Below are 23,457 nucleotides of genomic sequence, written 5' to 3' on the forward strand. Positions count from 1 at the left end.
GCAATTTTCCATAGTACAGTATCATATCAGAGATACTGAAAAAGATGTACAGTCGACTCCTGTTATTTAAATGAAGTCCTCGGGAAAGGCAATTTCTTTTGTTACATCAAAATTTCGTTATAACCGAACAAATCCACAATAAAAGAAGAAGAAAAAAAAAAACATAGCATGGATAATGTTGGGGACTGAATTTTTACTTCATTGTAACTGCAAATTTTGCGATAACCGTGTTCGTTATAACAGGAGTGCACTGTACTATCATTTAGCCACTCAGACACATGACAGTCATTCATAAAAATACTGTAACAATACAGTGAACAGAAGGAGGTACAAACAACAGAATATATTTTCTGTGAAAGAATAAGAGCTGGTTTATTCTGACGGTACAACCATTCCAATACTGGTGCACTTCAATAAATACATCTTCTACGACAAGATTTGTGCCGATGGCTGTCAAAGTACTCATGTTTTTGTTGTCTTGACTTGTCCTACGCTGTAACATTACTGCTCTGGTTATATGTTGGGATTCACATCCTGTCTTTTACATCAGTGCTTCGGACACATCACCCATTTGTTGACTACCACAAACTATATATTTTTTTGTACTCTTTACTCTTTACTACCGTATGTCCCCCCAAAATTAAAACGGGACCCTCCGCAACAATAACTTTAAAAACAGTGAATCAATCCAACTGCAATTTCCAGGTATAAAAACTATAACTTATTACCGGCATCTTACGGAAAACCCTGTCCGATTCACTTCAGTGGTCAAAGAGAAATAAGGGTTTTTGTAGAGCATGTCAGGAATCCCTTCCCTCCAAGTTTTGTCAATTGTGTTCCGACATTAATATGCAGTTCCAAAAGCATCCAAGTGCATAACGTGGAAGAAACAAACCCATGACAAGCTTTACAACGATACATATCTCTCTGTGACCACTTAACCAAATTGAATGGTGTTTTCTGCAAAATATAGCTAAAATGTTATATTTTAGAACCTGAAATAGCATTCAGGTAATTTAATGATATTGAAGGTTATCAATGCGGATAACCGGTTTAATTTTTTTGGGAGACATATTGTACACCAATTACTGCTCAGATCGAAACGAATAAAGCGGATTGTTGTCACGACAAACTCACTGGGACCTGTGAAACCACTTTTGTCAAATTGAAATTTACCACATCAGGACATGTGTAACTATGATATGCAAAGACACTTAGGAATTTGGGACAAGAAAAACTAAGTTGTGTTTCCAGCAGTTTGTTATATCAGGGATCTTTCTCTTGAGAGTCCACTGTAGTGATTTTACTTGAATTACTTTGTTACTGCATTCACATCAAAGCACTTATTTTCAGCAGAAATTTACCCATCAATTACTTGCTTTAATCCTAATCAGGCCAGGCTCTTTTGGCTACGCTAAAACCGGAGGGGGGCGGCCATCAGTGGTGCTATCGCGACGAAATTTGGCATGCGTGACACCCACATTGTAATCTACAAGATTGCATCATAAGAATTTTGTAAGAATCAATTTCTAATTTTAATTAATTAATTATGCAAATTAAGCCCACGACCATATTTTAGCCTAATTAAAAGAATTGAGTCTACTTTTTGGTTTAATCTATTCAACAATTGTACATCATAAAAACTTCCAAAAGTCATTTCAGTTCCTCTGTATTTTAATTGTTTTCGGAATTTCTTATGTATTTCTTTGGTTTTTTTTACTTTTTTTTCTTTTCTTTTTTTAATGGAATTGTCACTGACCACTTTTCTACCATAATTAGCATAAAATAAATCAATGAAAAAGAGTCATTGTAAAAATAATCAGGTTTTTATGGCTTTCATGACAGAGCACCATTTTCCATAGGAACTGTACACAAAATAAAAAAATTGTGCCCGTTTTGGGGTGACATGCCATTACAAAAATGGGCGTGGCTTCGAAGAAAAAGTATGCACGGTAATTACAAATTTGGTGTCAAAAGTTGCACGAGATTTGAACAAAGAAAGTCATGAAGTCTCGCGACAAGACCTCCTCGCATTACAGAATTATAGCGCGAAACGTCGAGGGGGGCGGATTCTGCCCCCGGCCCTTTTAGGGTTAACATGCTACTAGACCAAGAGACTGCCTGAAGGGTATAGCCCATGCATATAAGACTGCCTGAGGGGACAAAAATGTGACCCACATGAATTGATTCATTCGCCAGCAGTTCTAGGAGGGTACATTGAAAGAGCAAATGTTACCTTCAGTTTTAATCCTTTCATGAAACCAGTTTCCTTTTTTCTTTTCACTGTACACAAGGTACATATGTAAACTGTAAACAGGACAACAAATGTTACCTAAAAAGGGATTCCAATTGCATAACCCATTTATGCTTACTAGTATCTTTTCACCATACAAAATGGTCCCTTTCAACATCAGCTTCTGATTTTCTAGAATAACTTTGGACAACTGTACCCCCTCCCCGCCCCATAAGTATCTTGTGCAATCCACCCCACATACAGAAAACCTCTGCAAATAAAGTCTAGCGCAGTCACATCGTGGAAGGTTCATGAAAATTCTTTTAATAGGGACACTCCTAGCACAATGGACATCAAACAAAAATGAACAGGAAATATCTCTGGGATCTTGCACATTCTTTTCTTCTTTTTTTTCTCTTTCTGTGTGGTTTTTTTTTTTTTTTTGGTGGGGGAGGATGTCCTGGAGTTAGGCTTATCAAGCAGCTTCATTTTCAAATTTCTGCTTTGGTCTTAACACATATCCATGAGTATAAAGAGTATAAAACAGCCCTCTGCTTAGTTTTTCTGAAATGCTTGAGGGCAAGCTTCACACAGGGGAACACATTGTTTCTCAAACAGGTTCGTCCCTAAGCATGAGCAGGTGTCCACTTCGGGATCGAGCGCTGCATTAATTCCAGAGGTTCGTGCGAAACACCTTTGCAGCCTTCCCTGCATCATGTCAGCTTTCATGTCCAAGAGGTGAACTCTGAACCTTTGAACTTTCGATGCCAGAGCCACACGAGGTTGCAGCAACTTTCTCGCAATGTCCGTAAGGCCATCAATCCACACCATCACCTTCTTCTCCGTCTCACTTCTTAAATCTATCCAAGGCCGACCTGAACTCTGGCTTCCGTGCTTCTTTCAAACTCTTCGCCTGTTTCTCCATCGCCTCGTTTTCTTCACGCTTCTTTTCCTGGGAACAAAGATGGAGACAAATATTGTGAAGAGGATCGACGATGGATAGAAGCGACAGCTTGATTCATAAGATGATGATTAAGACCAAGTTGCTGCTTTCATATATGAGAGAGAATTGAATTCTTTTGACCTCGGATGATCAGCAAGAGAAGATGATTAGTAAGATTTATCGATACGCATGGATCAAAATCATGAGAAATGGACCATTTTCTGTGAAAAGAAAACTTAGTTTCAGGCACGTCTTCACGTTAAAAAAACACAGAAGGTACTTTAGTTATGTAACATCACAGTCAATAAATCAAGATAATTCTTTAGGAGGAATTAGACATTGAAAGAGACTTATCCCTGACATCAAACCAATTACATAACCCAACATACTATGTCTTACCTGCACTCCTCACATTCATTTTTTTTACTCCTAATCCATAATCTCAATTCAAAGTAACTTTCTCATCCTCCTCTACTTCAAAACTGGTGTTTGGTAACAACTGAGGATGGATCTACCCCAAAGGAGTCTAACCCTCCCCTCCTAATCCTTAACACAGTGGTGTCAGTGTCATTCAACCTGCCCCATATGGGAACCTCGTAAACCAGGCTTCTGTGGTATCAACATACGGGGACCAAAACATACAGAATATTGTCTACATTTGTGGCCTGTGGGGGGTTGAGTCGGAATCCTCCCCCCCCCCCCCGACATTTCGCGCTATAATTCTGTAACACGGGAAGGCCTCGTTGCGAGGCTTCTCGACTTTGTTTGTTCAAGTCTCATGCAACTTTCGACCCCCCCTTCAGATCTCGGCCGCCAATTACGCGATCGCTGCGAAATTTTGCCTGTACATAGAGCCGGATGTCAACTACAAGATTATATGGTCATACAATAGAAAAAATTTGATTTCATACTTTTTAATAAATTAATTATGCAAATTTACGCATGAAATCATATTTTCACCTATAACTCCATTAAAAAGATTGAAGGATTGCTAAATTTTTGTGTCAGAGTTCCTCAAGACACATCAAACAATTTTCTTATAAAAAAATAGCGCAATCAAAATCAGTTTCTTTTGTTTTGTATTGTTTTGTTAATTTCTTATGTATTTTATTGTTTTTTCTACCTTTTGTTTTCTATTGTTTTCTTGCCAAAATTTGTTGCAGGCACTTTTCCAAGCTGATCTACATTAGAAATGATTAATTTCAATGGTTAAAAGTTGAAATAATCTAATTTATATCAATTAAACAAAAAAAACAATTTGCATTGGATTTGCACACGAAATCATGAATTTGAGCTGTTTTCGGGTTGACATGCATATGCAAAACATTGCGTAACTTCAGAACGGTGTACGCGGACGTCGCAAATTTGGTCTCAAAATATGCGGGAGACTTCAATGAAAAAAAAGTCATGAAACGCCGCAGCAAAATCTTTGCGTGTTGCGGAATCATGGCGCGAAATGTCGAGGGGGGGTCAATTTGACCCCCCCCCCCCCCAGTTTGAATAGGGTTAAAGGACAAGTTCACCTTCATAGAATTGTGGGTTTAGTGAATGCCGCAATAATAGTCGAACACATCAGTGAAAGTTTGAGGAAAATAGGACAATCCGTTCAAAAGATATGAATTTTTTAAGTTTCTGCTCAGTCACGGCTGGATGAGAAGACTACTATAACTTGAGATATCACATGTGTACAAGGATATAAAGAAAGAATAAAGAAAATTCAACATATTTTCACTTTTCTTGCAAAATAAAAGAACACTCCACTTCTCTCTTTCAGAAGGCAGGGTGAATAATATCACCCTTTACATCAGTAACAAGTCGAAGAAACTAAAAACAAATGTTAACATGTAAGAATAATCATTATCATCTGCAAACTTCAACTTCAGCTTTTGAAATTAAAGGACAAGTCCACCTTCATATACATAAGGATTGAGAGAATGCAGCAATATTATTAGAACACATCAGTGAAAGTTTGAGGAAAATTGGACAATCCGTTCAAAAGTTACAAATATCTTAAGTATCGGCGCAGTCACTGCTGGAAGAGAAGACTACTACAGTGTATGATGTCACATGCGTACAACTACATAAGAAAAATAAAAAGAGAATTTCACAAAACTTTACTTTTTGAATAAAATGCACAGTTCTTCGACTTGCTACTGACATATGTCAAGGGTAATATTATTCCCCCTGCCTTCTGAAAGAGAGAAGTCGAGTGTTCTTTTGTTATGGGAGAAAAATGGAAATATGTTGAATTTTCTTTATTCTTTCTTTATATCGTTGTACTCATGTGACATCACAAGCTATAGTAGTCTTTTTATCCAGCCGTGACTGAGCAGAAACTTCAAAAATTCATAACTTTTTAACGGATTGTCGATTTTGCTCAAACTCTCACTGATGTGTTCTACTAATATTGCTGTATTCACTCAACCCACATGTCTACGAAGGTGAACTTGTCCTTTAACAATGATTTGGAAACCCACTTGGCTTGTCATATTTGGGCCGTTCGTAAAGTCGTGCATCACTTTACAAACAGCTTTAACCCTATATAATCAGGCTGGGCCTTTTTGGCTATGCTATATCGGGGGGGGGGGGGGGGGGGGGGGGGGGCGGATTCCACCCCCCCCCCCCCCTTCAGATCTCGCCTATGGAATGCGTGATCGCGCGGAAAATCGGCACACGCCACGCCCGCGACGTATACTATCAAAATGTATGGTTGCTTTCTCTGAAAAATTTTTATTAATATTTTATATTAATTAATTATTGTAATTTATGCATAAAATCAGTTTTGGGCTCTAAATCACTTATTAATGCTCTAATTAAGCTAATTTCTTTTTCAAAATGTTTCTTGTATCATTCTCCTGAGACATAGGATAAAAAAAATCTGTATCTAAATTAATTTCTTATGTATTTGATTATGTTTTGAATTTCTTATGTATTTCTTTGTTTTTCGACCTTTTGTTTTTGTTTGTTTTTCGACCTTTTGTTTTTGTTTGTTTTTTGGCCAAAATTTGTCACAGACATTTTTCGAAGCTTTATTATGCTAAAATAAATTAATTTCGTCCATTCTAAGTCAAGATATGAATTTTTATGTGAATTAATTGAAAAAAACACAATTTGCATTGGATTTGTACACAAAATCACATTTTGGAGCAATTTTGGGGTTGACAAATTTTTTTCGAATGGGCGTCGCGTCAAAACGTTACGCGCAGGGCGCAACAATTTTGGTCTCAAAAGTTGCGCGATACTTGAAAGAAAAAAGTCATGAAACATCGCGGCGGGAGCTTATCGCGCTGCGAAGATATTGCGCAAAACATCGAGGGGAGGGCGGATTCCGCCCCCCCAAAGCCTGATTAGGGTTAAGAAACAGGGCACCTGGCTGATTCATACCTTCCCCTCCTCCTCCTTCACTCCTTGTTTCCGCTTCTCCTGGTTGCCCGCCTTGCTCCGCCCCTTCATTCGATACCGGGGCTCAAACTTCTCCTGCGGAAGTGCACCCTTTGTGAATACAAGAGAAACAACAGTAGAATAATTAAATAAAATCCCTAAAGAACAGTTTGGGGAAAAACATATACATCTCAAACATTGAGTCAAGCATTGAAATATATATATATATCTATATCTATATATATATTTTTTTTTTAAATTATTATTTTTTTCATGCAGTGCAATATTTTCCATTCATGTGGTTAACATCTAAACAATACAACATTGAAACAAAACTCATCAAGAAATCAACTCTCTGGCAAATGGATACTTTTAATCATGTGAAATTTTATCAAACATTGCTTGGTATAATTTCATTCATTTATGACTCTCAGCTTGCACAATATTTTTATAATGCTACTGCAGACACATTCATTAAACACATGTGTTTCCTTTTATCATTATGGTGCTTTCACATAACTGAAATGTATGCGTAACTACATTAAATTTTTTTTTTTCAGTCACACTCCTCAGAGGTAGATTAACTTAACAGACATTTTGAGATTCCGCTTTACGACATATCATCTTGTTGTTGTTGTTGTTGTTGTTGATGGGATGCAGTATGAATTTGTTTGTAAAATAATGTGACACAGCGGAGGCACATTAATCATAAGGACATTTGTAGTTAATCTATTCATATGTTATGTCATAGCATTCATTGTAAATGTTACGGAAACAAGTAACTGTGATGTGTGATGTGTTTGTATTATTGTACAAATGTCAATGGAAGAAAAATTTATATGTCCCATCATATATAATGATAATAATAATAATAATAATAATAATAATAATAATAATAACAATAATAATAATAATAATAATAATAACAATAATAATAATAATAATAATAATAATAGTGGCTACTTGTATAGTGCACACGTCCACCTTTCAGTGCTCATGGTGCTTCAAAAATGAAAAGATAGATATATACATGCATACATACATGTTCAAGCATTTCAACAAAGAAGAAAATGGCAAACAAAAAACAAATACCAAATAAAGAATACAAAGTATACCACATAAAGAATACAATATTGTTCCAAACATTAATGACAGCAATTACAATCCTCAATGTGAGAGGAACAGAAACATTTAAGTTTGGAGTTGAATGTCTCTAGATCAATAAAAAACAAAAACCTAGTTAGTACAAATTTCCCCATGATGAAGGAAGAGACAAGTAACATAGCTTAAAAGGAGGGTACTGTAAAACGAGGAATTTTCGTGTGCACTTTAATTTCGCGAATTTCGCGAGCGCCAAGATTCGCGAAATTAAAATGCACGCGAAAGTCCTTGTTTACACTATATGCAATGAACGCCAGTGCCACTTCGCGAAAATTTCATGCCACGAAAAAGACTGTCGGCTCCAATTCGCGAAAAATTCATGCCACCAATATATCATGTTTTACAGTAATTGTGTGTGTTCGTGTATATATGGGTCTGTTTCTGTCTTCCTACACATGCTCATGGGGTGTAAGGAACAACAGCTAGAGCACAAACACAGGCTTTACTCCTCAAGCTTCTGGGATATAGCAGATGTCAGCAACCAATTTGTGGGTTACAAGGAACAATACAAGCATACAAAATTGTGTCCCGCAGCTCAATATGTGTAAGATTGGGTGTGTGTGTGTGTGTGTGTGTGTGTGCTTGTTGTGGGTATAGTGAGTTTGAACATATTGATATACAGAATGTATTGCATCTACTCAACTGCTATCAGCATGATCAACACTTTATTTATTGTAAAATGGGTGAATCAAGATCTGACATGTACCCCTTCAAAACCATTTCTGGTTAATTGATAAATAATGGCGCGGTCCTCATGCAACATAACTGTAATATTGGAAAGGAATTCACTATACACTTTCTGTGCCATCGAGAAGATGTGAAGTGCAACATCAGAGAAAGAAGAAGTGCAACATCAGAGAAAGATACTTACATAGAGTTCTTTCCTCTCCTCGGCACGCTGTTTCACCGTTGCCTTGTCGACTGCGCTGATCTGAGTCGGGTCCAGACTTATCATCTCAGGTTGAATCTGCAGCAGGAAGAGCAATTCAAAGAAAAAAGGTGCATAGAATAAACCACGATGCTTAATCCACAGCCGTAAACATAAACAACACATTTACAGACAGAAAGTCTCATTTGGTCAAAGCAGAAAAGAATAGAAAACAAAAAGAAAGAAAAAAATGGACAGCTTTAACAGATATTTGTCATAAAAGTCACAACATTTACTGTATTCAAGTTCACATTTGTTTGTTTTTTCATCCACATTAAACTGTCATTAGCCTATGTGTATTCAAATGTTTTAGGGCAATCAAATTTTGTTCAAAATTTAAAGGGTGTGTACAGTTCTGGCCGAGGTGAGGATTTAGCTTTCAGCGTTTTGTGAGATATTCAGAAACCACTCTATGAGATGTCAAAGAGCATGCAGTTCTGTTCTAAGGGGTATCAAAAGTTTATTCGATGAAAATCGGTTTTGAAATGGCTGAGATATCCAAAAACAAGGTGAAACAAAGAGATCCTAATAAAGTTGTGGCATGTCGCCTTTTATTATTAGCACTTTTTTGGGATATCTCAGCCATTTGAAAACCAATTTTCATCAAATAAACGTTGGATCCTTCTTAAAATTACATGCTCTTTCATATTTCATAAGAGGCTTTTCATTATCTCACTTAGGAATGTTCAAAACATGAATCCCCACCTCAACCAGTACTGTACAGTCCCTTTAAAAAAACACAAAGTGATGTGAACATGAAACCAACAGCTGATGACGTATAAGTATATAATGTATATACTTCCATTCATATACTATAATATTGTCAGGCGAGAACCAGAAGGGCACTATCTTGTTCTAAGAATTTAAGTGTTACGAATAAAAACAAAACAATCAGTTTTCATAAAATAACAAATTAATTTGATCAAAAGTGGGTAGATGTATAAGCACTGTTCCAAATATCAGGTGAAAAAGCACCCCTGTGATTTTGATTTTGAATATTTTACTGAAAATGAAAATAATACAAAATTGACACCATAATGTGAGGAGATTGAGCTCCAAAACGTGATACCAATAACATGATACCCCCAAAAAAGTGTGTTAACACCCTACTGGTTCTCAGCCGACAAATTGTTGGTTTACTTGAGGACTAAGATTCTTTAATCATACTTCATCAGGGACATGATTTAAACATCTGAGAAAAATAACAGACTATCCTACCAGCACTGACTGACTTAGCTGCTTGCCAGTTTGGCCTTGTTACTCTTTTTTTTGAAGCTTAAAGGTGTGCTATCGTTATCAATAGTAGCTTTCTGAGGGTGCAGCAGTGGCCTTTAAAAGACTTAGCTAGCACTAATCTGCATGTACCACTGTAAATCTGTATATGATATTGACATCAATCAAAGGGCGCAATGCACCACGAGTAAAGACAGCAAGACATACAACAAGACAGAGTTGGCCAGTCCATTCTCATTTACCTTTTCGAGAAGCGCTCTGACTTCGAATTCTCTCCTTTGAGACTTGGATCGATACGGGTTTGCCTCCAAGCCGTCAAAGTTAGGTTCACCGGCACCTGGGGAACAAAAGATAGAAATTTCGATTTTTTTTTTTTTTTTTTTTTTTTTTTTTTTTTTTTTTTTTTTTTTTTTTTTTTTAGGTTCAGTGTCATCTGCCAAATGAAATGCACTTCTGTCAGTCAAAGGGCAAAATTTTCTTTATTCAGCTCTAAGATGGCATCAAATTTAAATCTTAGCTTCAAGTTTAGCAGATAGAGGGTCTAAGGAAGAAGACCTGATGAAGTTTTAACATAAATTTGATGTAGTGACTGCTTGAACAAACATGTTATTCCAGCCAAAGTGACATGTATATTACAATTACAGAGTTTGTCACTTTTACCCCACACAACACAGCATGTAAGCCAATCTTGTTAATGATCACAAGTATACAAAATAGAGAGCCTGCCGAAACCTTTGTTGTCACTGTGTTTGACAATTTGACTGACATTTCAAAAATCAAGAGCGACACTAATAGTTTAGCTATAACCTGTGAAACAAGGATAATACAGCATTGCTAGCAATGAAGTGAAACTCTAGATATCCATGGCTGAACACTTTTGAGGAAAAATTTTCCTCAGACAAGATTCTATCCTTTAACCCTAATCAGGCCCCCCCCCCCTCGACGTTTCGCGCAATATCTTCGCAGCGCGATAAGCTCCCGCCGCGATGTTTCACGACTTTTTTCTTTCAAGTATCGCGCAACTTTTGAGACCAAAATTGTTGCGCCCGCCGCGTAACATTTTGACGCGACGCCCGTTCGAAAAAAATTTGTCAACCCCAAAATTGCTCCAAAACGTGATTTTGTGTACAAATCCAATGCAAATTGTGTTTTTTTAATTAATTCACATAAAAATTCATATCTTGACTTAGAATGGACGAAATTAATTCATTTTAGCATAATAAAGCTTCGAAAAATGTCTGTGACAAATTTTGGCCAAAAAACAAACAAAAACAAAAGGTCGAAAAACAAAGAAATACATAAGAAATTCAAAAAACAATCAAATACATAAGAAATTCAAAAAACAATCAAATACATAAGAAATTAATTTCGATACAGATTTTTTTTTATCCTATGTCTCAGGAGAATGATACAAAAAACATTTTAAAAAAGAAATTAGCTTAATTAGAGCATTAATAAGTGATTTAGAGCCCAAAACTGATTTCATGCATAAATTACAATAATTAATTAATATGAAATATAAGAAAAAATTTTCGGAGAAAGCAACCATACATTTTGATAGTATATGTCGCGGGCGTCGCCTGTGCCGATTTTCGGCGCGATCACGCGTTCCATAGGCGAGATCTGAAGGGGGGGATAAGAAAAATTTTTCCGAGAAAGCAACCATACATTTTGATAGTATACGTCGCGGGCGTCGCGTGTGCCGATTTTCGGCGCGATCACGCGTTCCATAGGCGAGATCTGAAGAGGGGGCGGAATCCGCCCCCCCCCCCCCCCCCCCCCCCCCCCCCCCCCCCCCCCCCCAGATATAGCATAGCCAAAAAAGCCCAGCCTGATTAGGGTTAAGGCTCACCTGGAATGAGTAGACTGGCATAACCGTTCACATGGGAGACGCCCAGGACATCTTCATAGGGGCAGAATTCCAGGCCCGTCACACGGTCCCGCAGGCTGTGCCTCATGTAAGGCTTCTCCTGATTGGTCAAACAACAGTCCTTGTACACCTACAGAATGAAATGGTTGACCAGTGAAAGAAGAGATGACACCACGGATATGTTGTATTTGTACGTACATCCAATATTCTATTTCGTTACAATGTGGACGAGTGCTCAGGACTCTGTCTGTCAGTACCTACATGTTGTACATCCATCCACGCACAACAAAACCACTAACGCGTACATGCAGGTATATCAATGTCTATTGGAATCTTTTGTTGTGAACACATCACAGGTATTTAATCTACAATGCCGCATAATATAGAAAGGAAAACTATTCTGATGTGCGCTACTATTCTGCAATCCAAACTAAACACAGCTTTCCCTGCCCTGCATTTATGGGAATGTAAGAGTTCCTGAATTGGATCATAATTTTCACCTTGAAGACATTTTCCATCTAACACACCATGTTAACTTGGTTCAGTACACCATACTGCAAGATGAAAGAATAAAATCTAATTCCCATGCCATGCCCATCTCCGCTACATTTCTTAAATATTGTTTTGATAGAGGGACTTCAAATTGTGCTACACAGCAAATGAAGCAAAGTTTTAGAAGTTTTCCCACTGAATCATCATTTACTGATAGTCTGCCGAATCTGCACCACTCCATCACAAATCTTTAATCACTGTTGTGACCTAATGACAACTTGCCAACCCACCTTTCCATTCCCCTGGAGACATTGACAAAGAGGCATTTCTACATACAATAAGGGGACCTCCAGATGATTTTCAGACTTTTGTATTCGAACAACTATAAATTAGTTATACTGAGTACAGAGTTTCAGAATTTATAGCGATTGGGATAAGGAATAAGAATGATTTCAAAATTTTTAACAAATTGCAATAAACAAGGATGATGACATGGCAGCCTCATTACAAGAATGCATGAGTGGGGGCTCAAGCAAGTAGAACAAAAGAAGAAGGCACGCATGGATTTTACACATGTGAACTTGATGTAATGTTGTAATTGTAATGGAATTGCACTGCTATATTTCTGAAATATGTGAGGCTCCTATGTCATCAACACTGTTCAGTGTAATTCGTTTAAGATTTTTCAGAGTATTGGTTTCTCTGCTCAAGGACCACCATAAGATCCACAAATCTGTACACTGAGCTGTCAATTTATGTATTACATGATGAGAAATTATGAAAATCGTCTGGAATGCCCCTTTAAAACAACCAAATGGCAAACATACTCGCACTCTCCAGAAGAACACAAGGACTTATCCATACCTCCACAACATTGTTGCAGGCAGCGGCAAGGAGGCCCCTCTGACTGAAGGACAGCTGTCCCGCCCCGTACGACACCTTGTAGCACTGTAGGGGCTGGTATGTCCGGAGGTCGAAGATCTTGATCTGCTGATCCGTGCCGCTCGTTGCCATGTACCTGGTGGGGTGGTGAGTTAATTCAGGGACGAGCAGATATATGACGTCTTTTCACTTACACTGTGATTGCGTCTTCCCAAAAAACCATTAATCTCATCAAAAATTACATATCATTAGACGCAAAATACAACATGCAGACAATTATCGACAATTTTGTACGATCATCACTGGGTATCTAAGGTAGTATGAGAAAAAGATATGACAATGAGAAAAGAGTGAAATGAGAATGAGTGAAGATTTTGCGAGCTACATAGGTGTCGTCACCCACGAGAAACACCTATGGCTCAGTGGATTTGTCTACAGACTCTCTTCAATTCGGTGGATTCCATATACGGTGCGCCACCTATGGGTTGTAGCAGACAGGCGGATTTTCAACTTTGGGGTCGACATCGCGCTAGCTATGCAGCTACAAGAGCTATGCTGTAGCGCAGCAGACACTAGCTGCATGCGCAATGCACTGTTTACTGTACAATAACTGTACTGGCCTAGCGCCTGGCGATCGGTATACGCGGTAACTAGAGTCGACAAACTGAAGAAATACCTGAATGATCGTGGCATACCAACCCGAGGAAAAACAAAGGACTAACTTGTTCAGCTGTCGGAGAAATGTGGGGATAAATATGATGTTCTTGAACCGTGTGACCGCGCAGAATCGGAAAAGAAACGAAGGTGTGTACGATCAGCGGATGGGACTGAAGTGAACTTGTAAGTTGTACGATAGGCCAGTAAGATGGACTAGGGATCTGAGTACTATGCCTGATCTGTCGCTTGGAGATGTGTTTGCCTACCTTATCAAACAGTGTGATTGGACCCCAGAAAGGCTAGCAAGCTTCAAAAAAGATGATGGCTACCTTATGTTTAAGGACAATCACGTTGAAGATGTCCATATGGGACACATCCAGAACCACCCACTGAACCCAGACCACATTTACATCAAGGCAACTGTGAAGCCTGAGCAGCGTCAAATGGCAGAACGGTACGCTACCTGGGTACTACTCACAACAGACGCTTTAGTCCATTCTGCTGGCTGTGGATGTGTTGCAGCGTAAGTTTGCTTTTTCTGTGATTTGTTGATTTTGTCATCTGTTACTCATGTTAGGGCCTAACTTCAGTCTTCAGGCCAACCAGCCCGGGTGCCTGCCCGCCCGGCGCAGCCGGCTGAGCTGAGCTGCGCTGCTGCATATAGCACATGTGCATAGAATGCGAGTAATTTTGATGTCGACTTTTTCCCATATGACATTGCGGATTTTGGCCTGTCCGCTACAACCGATAGGTGGCGCACCGTATATGGAATCCACCGAAGTCTAAGGTCCCTGGTTCAAAAGTTCACTAGCAACAGCAGGAGTACCCTCAGCAAAGGTACTACATCCTTATTGGTTTGTCCTCCAGAGGAAACTCTGAAAGGGATGGTTTAGTATTCGTTGAGGTGAAGATTCAGTTTTTAAATTTTTGTAAGATATTTAGCAACCACTCTATGAAATGTTTTAGAGCATACAATTCTAAAGGGAATTGAAAAGTTTATTTGATGAACATCTGTTTCGAAATGACGAAGATATTGATAAACAAGGTAAAACAAAGAGATCCTAATAAAAATTGTGGCCTGTCACATTTTACCAGGATCGCTTTTTTTGGATATCTCAGCCATTACAGGACCTATTTTCATCACATAAACTGTGAATTCTCTAAGAATTACATGTTCTTTCATATTTCATAAGAGGTTTCTCATTATCTCACAAACACACACACAAAAAGTTGGAAACTTGAAACCCCATCTCAACCAAAACTGTATCATCCCTTTCAGCCCTCAGTCCCATACTTGCTTACTATTTGAATGTTTCCTCCATGGCTACAAGAAGAAAATAAGAGTCTCGGCTCAATCAGAACTAAGTGGAATCGAATGAAATCACGGCAGGTGTACTCACTGTCCCTGTCTGTCTATAGCCAGAGCTCTCACTGCACTCTTGTGGCACAGCATTTTCACCAGTGGCTCCTTGCAGTTTGGACTCCACAAAGTTACTGTGCCTGTTGATAGAGAGTTGAATTAGACGGTAAGATACAGAGACCAAACATACACACACAGAGCAAAAATTAATGCACATAAATCACACTTAAACCTCTCTCTGTCAAATTATTCACATGCATTTATATTACAGGCTTGACCACATTATTACTGATGCCGTGAGAACTGACTTTAGCAGTAGGTACTATACACGCCAAACCATTTTTTTGCAAACACAATATTTCCCAAATTGGGACCTTCAAGACAATTTTGCAAGAGGCCAAATTTGTGAACAAGAACCGCATCGACAGAATGAGGAAGAAGCAATATCACACTTTTTTATCATTAAAGAAGTTAAGCAATTTTCCACCTTGGGAGATGATATATAACAGATCTGTGTGACAGAAGGCAATACTTTGGAGCAATTCATTTTGCAAATGTCAGTATGACAGAGTGAAGAAACTGGCACCTGAACCTTCACTCCTCTTAATAATATCTTTCTTTCGTTTAATATGCCTTGTCCGCCTTGGACTACTTCACATAACAATGTCGGAATTTCAGAGCTTGGGTATTTGTTCCATGTTCGTCGTGTCACTGCTGGCAACCAGGGACAGCCTGGTGGTAGTGTCGCTGCCCGGAAAGCAGTAGGTGACAGGTTCGAGTCCCACTGGTTCCTTTTTCCCGACATGTTTGTTAATTTACAGATCAGCAGTTGCGATCTTAACAAATTTTCATTTGTAGAGGGAGGCAGAGTGAAGAAACTCACACCTGAATGTCAGTATACTTGCAAAATTTGTGAAAAAAAAAACCCACTGCAAAACACATTGCATTTAAAGTACATACGGACACAGGACTCTATCCAGCAGGTATACACTAATACAATTTAACCTGTTGAGGACAGGCTGATTATGCTACAACACACATTTCCCATAGACACCTGCCTGAGTATACTCGGGACTCCTCCTCAATGGGTTAAAAGACAACCACAGATGGACACATAGGGGAGACAGTGGCCAGTCACCATTTGGATGGCCAAAACATATGATCGAGTGGGCAGCTAGTGGAAATATGATAAGATATAATATTGGTGACCAGTGTCCACTCACCATTGGCATGACCGAGATGGATGACCGCATTACGAGGATTGTGGGTCATGACCTTGAGCGGCTTGGACTTGGTGTACTTTGAGGTGACCATCTTACCAACAGACACGTCCAAGTAGTGGAGATATCCCGCAGAGTTCTGCCAGGATTTTGATGTGGTAAGAGGAGACACGATATTTATGATACGGAATTAAAATTTACATTTCAGATGCGTAGTTGGCTCTGATATTGTCAGTAGTCTCAGATATTAAGCATCGTACAATATGATTGGAATCAATACAGTTTCTCCATAAACATTGAGACCTAGGTAGGAATACAGTCTTCAATTCAGCCAAAGAACAGTAGAGGTTCTACATGATACATTTTCAACATCAAATTCATCCACAGGTCTATTAGTTGTTTTACATCCTTTATGTAATATCCCAAAACTTCATCCTCGGTGTGAAAGTTCAACCACAGAGATGTCCTTGTCTGCTTTTTGCACCTTCCTCTATTTCTATCACACATTGTACTAGGTTAGTTGTGCACAAGAAATACTTAGAATATGTTATCTACCTAAATCCTCAATATACTGTATTATCTAAGGGGTTATTTTTGTGAGGGTTTGATATTTGCAAATTTGGTGAATCACTGTTTGGCGACAAATTCAACAACACTCGAAAAAGTAAAGCAAAGTGGTCCTAATAAAAAAGTGGGTCCCACCTTTTATTAGAACCTGTTTGTTTCTGGATATTTCAGTCATTTTAAAACCCTAACCGGTTTTCATCAAATAAACTGTAAATTCCTCTTAGAATTGTATGGTATTTAATGTTATACATAAGTGGCTTCTCATTATCTCGCAAAAAAACATGGAAACCTGAATCTCCATCTTAACCAAAACTATACCATCGCTTTAAACTTCACGCCAACAGGAAAGACTGTTATGCAACCATTCTCTTGCATGAAGGCACTAGTACAGTGTTTGAAATACTTGCATCATACGATAGAATGAAGGGTGTTGAATTACAATCTAAATCACAGTCTATACACCATCTGTATTTCAACTATCAATTTCTAATAGAGGTGTAAGCTGACAACTGTATGTGCCATATATTTAGCGAGTCTAATTTTTCGCGAATCAGGAGTGTCTAAAATATCGCGAGTGTAAATTCTCGATCATGGAGTACAGTACTGAATGGAGAAATGTATGTGTGCACATCGCATTCATATCGAGATCAGAGTCAATATTTTTGCATGTCTTTAAATTCACAAATAACACCTGACTCTCAAAATTTGCACCTGACTCGCGAAAAATAGAAACCTCGCAAAAAATTCGGCATATGCAGTAACCTACAAGAAGGCTAGTTCAATACTCACACAGCCAGCCAGGAGAAAGTGATACGGTAGGAAAGCCAATCGACTGATGTCACTCATTCTCTTCACACAGTGAAGCTCTATGCCGCTGTTATCATAGATGTAGAGATATTTGCTCTGGGCCACTGCACACATGGTTTCCAGATGTAACCACCTGCAACATGCCGGGGGAAAAAGAGAAGAATTACACAAAACTCTTGAAGATTAATCTGAAGTCCAACATGTTGATGTGAAATAATTGAAAAACTTATGTTGCCTTAATCCTACAAAAGATAGGGTGCGTTGAAGCGCTCTTCTAAAGCAAGCTGTACTAAAGTGTATTGTACTGTATTGAACCAAACAAAAAAATGGACCACTTCCTGATGTGCTCCTATCGGGCACCAAAGGCATACTGAAAGTTCGCAGGGGTAGAATGTGCAGTAAGCGTCATAGTACGAAGAGTTCATTCTTTTTGTTTGGGACATCTCTAAGTAGTTTAAGCACATCAGGTGAATTACCTTTTGCTACAAAATGCATGACCCCCTCTAAAATCAACTCATGAGGTACACGTTTTCAATAGAGCACTCGAATGCTCCAAATCTAGCACAGTTCAGTAGGATCAGCTTTGGTTGGCCCTAGAGTGCTAGAACACACCCATAGTCGTTCATGATGTGCATCTAATGTTACTGGACTCAATTCATTTTGACACTGCTGTTCATTAGAGATTATATTTCTATAAGCAGTGATCACAATATGCAAATTGTGAATGCATTTATTCTCAATATAAAGTGGTTGATGACCCACTGATGTGATAAGCATGCCGTAAAGTCTTCTTCATTGGCTGGAGTTGGGATTACTCACTGGACGTCTCGAATATTGTCCATCACGTTGATCTCAAACTCGAGTTTCTTGGTGAGCCAGCTGATTCCGGCCAGGTGGCCTCTCTGACCGCCCAGGAGTAGGTTTTGTCCATTGCGGGTGAAGTTGATCCTGTAGGGACCGGATTCTTCCAGGCGGAGCTCGAAGCTCTGGACACAAGATGGACAGACAGAGCAACGAGGACAAATCATGCATGGTAATGTGACAACTATGACCTGGAACAGGGGAGTGCGGCCACCTCTTATTTTCTACCAGATATTACAGGTGACAATGCCAGTGGCACAAGATATCAAAGTGGATATAATGTGTAACAGCCCACATTGTACTTTCAGAAACAATATCATATATCGTCGTTGGGTGACAAGACCTTGTATCTCAGATTTTGGTGAAAATACATTTTTTGGATTAATGGTTGGATAATCAGTTGAGTGATGTCCTGTCCAAATCCAGCTGTCTTACCTCAAAAATGAAGCCACCATGATATGTCAAAGGAAAGGCTATCCCATTTGATAGAATGCTTTGGCTGCCATGTTGTTGTTGCTGTTGTTTGTTTGATTTTTTGATTTTTTTTTTTGGGGGGGGAGGGTGTTTGTTTGTTTGTTTGTTTGTTTGGTTGGTTGGTTGGGTTGTTTTTTTGTTTTTTTTTTCGCTCTCCTGAACATTTGACCTTTTGTAGATAAAAGGTCTTGTTGCCCTGGCGATGATATGTTAAACAGTAAGACCAAAGGTTATGCTGCATATGGATACGATGAAAGTCAGTGTTTTTCACTGAGTTTTTAATACATCAAAACCAGGGGGTCTTATTTCAAATTACATGGTATGTAGAGAATCACATGAAGGTCAGTTTATCAAAAGAAATAGTGCTGTATGCCTACGAAACAACAGGTATTTGGAATATCAATCTACCAGCAAAGGAATTATTGTGAGTTTGCAACAAGAGGACCCTTAAATGAATACTAGCAATCAAGCATCAAATTGGGTAATCAAATGTATGATATGGTGAAGAAGCACTCACCTTGGTTGCACTTGCAATATCCACGGCACTCTTTATCTCCTCCTGGCCAATGTCATATGTTTCTTCCCCTTCATCTGCCTCCAGATATCTGCAAATCAGGAATATTGTACAAATCAAATTTAAAGGTCCAGTTTACCTTTGGGAACAGTGATTTCAAAAATGTTCAAGATATCACATTTCATGCGTATGTGTAGGTCTGTTGTATTACAAAACATCCTACCATATACAATTTTTGCAATAAAGCCTAAGATATAAGGAGATATCAGTGTTTTTCTCAATAGAGTGTAACTGTAGATGGTTTAGTCTGGAAACATTTTTAATAATTATAACTACAATGTATTATTCACATTTTGTGTATTTAACAACACTTACAGATTACAGGGATTGTTTCTATCCCTAACTCACATTTTAGAACTATTTTAAAGCACCAATGCTAGGTTTTTGTTTCATCTGCAAATGGTAAATTATGAATTTAACCTGCAGACTAAACTAAGCTAAGTAATGTCATAATGTCTCAAAGGCATTCATATCCAATGAGAGAGTTTTGACAACCAATGCAAACATATCGATGGCTGAAAGATTGCTTCAGAAAACATAGGATTCTCAGATAGATGATTTGATAAAGATGGCAAAAGATATCTTTCTATCTGTCTGTCTTTGCTACAATGCGCTAATTTCATATCATCTAGTGGTGGTGACGATGACGATGATGATGAAATGCATCAATACTGTTATCATCGGTATCACCTTCAACAAATTGATGACAATATGTTGATCATGTCACATTGACAGTTTGTCATAATCCATTCAGTTGCTCTTAGTTTGGTTGAGATGGGGATTCAGGTTTGAACTTTTTGCAAGATGATTAGAAACAACTTATATGAGATATTAAAGAGCATACATTTCTATGAGGAATTTAAAGTTTATTTGATGAAAATCAGTTATGAAATGGCCGAGATATCCAGAAACTATAAAACAAAACAAAGTGGTCCTAATAAAAGGTGGGTCCAATCTTTCATTAGGACTACTTTGTTTCTGAATATCTCAGCCATTTCAAAAAGATTTGTCATATAAATGTTTGCATGCTCTTTTAATATTTCCAAAAATTGGTTTCTAATCATCTTGCTTAAACTTAAAATCTGAATCCCCATATCTATTAGTCTCTCCTTGGCCAACAACCAAAAAAATATTAAAAAATGCCCAAGGCAGGCTTGGAGGCCGAGACATTGTTCAGTGGAAATTTTCCATATAGATCTTTTCTGTGCTTTGAGCACCAAATGGCACAGAAAACTCCAAAGGGTTGTACATGCTGTCAAAAGTCCCTGGTGCGGGAAACAGTTACACCACAAATAAAGCATGAAATAATATTTGGTACAAGCAGCAACTATCCTTCATCTCCTTGGGAGAAAGAGGAAAGAAGTGTTTGCTGATGTCTTACCCAGTTTCCTCTGGCAACAGCAGTTCACTTCTAGCTGCTTGCTTCGCAGCCAGCGAATACCGATCTTCTTTCCTCTTTAGGTTGGTCTTGTGAGGCGCATATAAGACCTCTTTCTACACAAATTTGATTTGATTGAAAGCAAGGTAATTAAAAGTTGTAAAAAAAAAAGAGAAAGACATTGCCTGTCAAAATATTCATCCCCCTCTGCATTGCCCTTGTCTGCAAAGGTTTTAATCATGCCATACAACTTTCAACAAATCCAGTTGCTATATGAAAAAGCAAAATCACTATATTGTCTGTTTCAGTGAAGAACAGCACAATCTCCTTTTCATACACATGTATAACAAACTCAAAATATGAAAATTGCAAAGGTTTTTTTTTTATCATTCATTGAATGAAAAAGCTATTATAACCATGGAAATCATTCCATTGACACACACACAAAATTGACATTCAGCTGAATTTCCAGATTTCATCACAGCATCAATTTGTTCATTGAATTTTATCATTATATCAGTGTCCACCACAAGACCTACATACTAATCTTTAGAAAGAGAAAGATGAGGCTTTAAACATCAAGGCCAGCTCCTGCTAGCCCTCTCAATCTGAAGAGTTATCAAGCAACTTGGATAAGAACAACAAGCACTTAAGGTGTGTGTCTGACAAACCATCCACTTGCATGAAACAGCTTGCATGAAACTGTCTTGGAAGTCCCAATACGCTTAACAAAGTATTTGCAAAATGCATGGTATAGATAATAATAAAAAAAAATAAATTACAGATTAAATTTTTTTTTCCATACAAGTCTCTAAGATAGTTGAATTAATGAATGTATCATTGTGATCACTAGACTGAATCTGGGTTGCAGAACTTTATGCTAAATTTTACACACTTGAGTCTCCTATAAAAAAGAAAAACAAACAAACAAAAATTCAAATGCAGGCTGCTAGGTGCTAGTACTAAATGTAAAAAGAGGCTAAAAGAACAAAGAACAGTTTTGGACACACCATTTCATTCTTCTCCCCTCTCTTGTACTTCGTAAGCTTCTCTCCTGGGATGGGAGCTGGGCCAGGGAAAGGGTCAGCCTTCCTCCTCAGCCCTTTTTTCTGTTTCCACCTCTTCTCTTTCTCTCCATCTCCCCTTGGCTGTTTCTCAGCAGCATCTTTCTCTGGTGGTACAGCAAAGTACCTTGTAGGCTTCTGCTTACAAATCATGGTATGGGAGAAAGAAACGCACAAACATAAAAAGTAAGCTAAAACTTGTTGTTGCAAAGTTACCATTTGCAACAAAGGTGAGGTCTTGATGAAGTAGTTTTAGGCTTAAGAAATCACAAACTTATTCACCTGAATCATGCCATTCATGACACTCTTTTTTCATCCCTTTTTAATTCTATTATGTTTCAAAGATTGGGGTGTGCACATTTGCCATATTGTCAACATTTGTACGGCCTGAAATGCATATAAATGTCTAACGTCGATTACCATTAAGTCGTCACTACCTAAAGTCGCCAGACATTCACATCGCATGTAATGCGCGGCAAGATCAGAGATCAGCTGGGGCGACGGATTTTCATTGCTCTCAAAAGACATTCCTAACTCATCTTTTTCCTCCATAAAAATAAAAACACAAATAGTTGTAATCAAAATGTATTTTACCATATGTAACAGGTGACAAAACCATTTTTAATGCGAGAATGTTTTTGATTTCGAATGGATTTCAGGTGGCAGATTAACAAAGTATTTCAAGTGCGATGATGCACAATGCATCCTACATTGAAGTGTGTACTGTGTATCAATATAACACACGCGCTAATATACATGGCGCACTATGAGCGGCGAACTAATTCAGTGCTATCATTAGTTCGCCAACCCGGGAGTGCATAGGAAATACACGCAAATGGCGACTATACGGTAACTGACAATGAAAGACTGCACATCTTCAAAAATCTTACGCCTAAAATTAAAGATTATCAGATTTAACAAACATTAAGAATTAGACTAGACTACGTGTTTAATATCTCTGACATGTGGTGATCAGATGCCGTGATGGCGTGCATATAATTCGAATTTACGTTCATAGGCCCTACGTCTACGACCATGACGACCCGAACGAGAATGAAGGAGCGCCCCGGGGTTAGATTTGACGACCCTCTGCCGTAGACACACACATGAATTCAAACGTTTATCTACAGGTAATACACTACCCGACACAAAATGTTATGCATGGGACTACCATCATATCGTGAGCGTCTGGAAGTCACCCACATATTTCTGTCTCACAATGAAAACGCAATTTTAATTAACATGTAAAACTTGTACAAACGAAATGAGAAGACTGCTCCATTTTATTAGATGCGTGGAAAAACAAACCTTTTTCGACATTCTGGGAAAACGGCGAAGAGAAGTGATCAAGCATGGACGAGAACGATCGCCA

The 23,457-nt window shown here is 38.3% G+C and overlaps 1 protein-coding gene across 1 annotated transcript; it reads right to left on the minus strand.

Annotated features, from left to right (window-relative positions):
* Positions 1–3,079: 3,079 nt before the first annotated feature.
* On the minus strand, positions 3,080–23,457 carry LOC139731562 (WD repeat-containing protein 46-like). Its single transcript, XM_071642452.1, has 14 exons — positions 23,394–23,457; positions 22,032–22,223; positions 21,025–21,137; positions 19,587–19,674; positions 18,554–18,720; positions 17,717–17,867; positions 16,364–16,499; positions 15,181–15,280; positions 13,106–13,259; positions 11,732–11,879; positions 10,122–10,216; positions 8,590–8,685; positions 6,561–6,668; positions 3,080–3,185 (listed from the first exon to the last, which is right to left on the minus strand). Exons 1-14 carry the CDS (start codon positions 23,403–23,405, stop codon positions 3,081–3,083), a joined length of 1,665 nt encoding a protein of 554 aa, XP_071498553.1. The 5' UTR covers positions 23,406–23,457; the 3' UTR covers position 3,080.

Source organism: Diadema antillarum, unplaced genomic scaffold (genome assembly GCF_040938485.1).
Source record: "Diadema antillarum isolate AM-2024a unplaced genomic scaffold, OU_Dant_1.0 seq00000379_RagTag, whole genome shotgun sequence".
Taxonomy (NCBI): Eukaryota; Metazoa; Echinodermata; class Echinoidea; order Diadematoida; family Diadematidae; genus Diadema; species Diadema antillarum.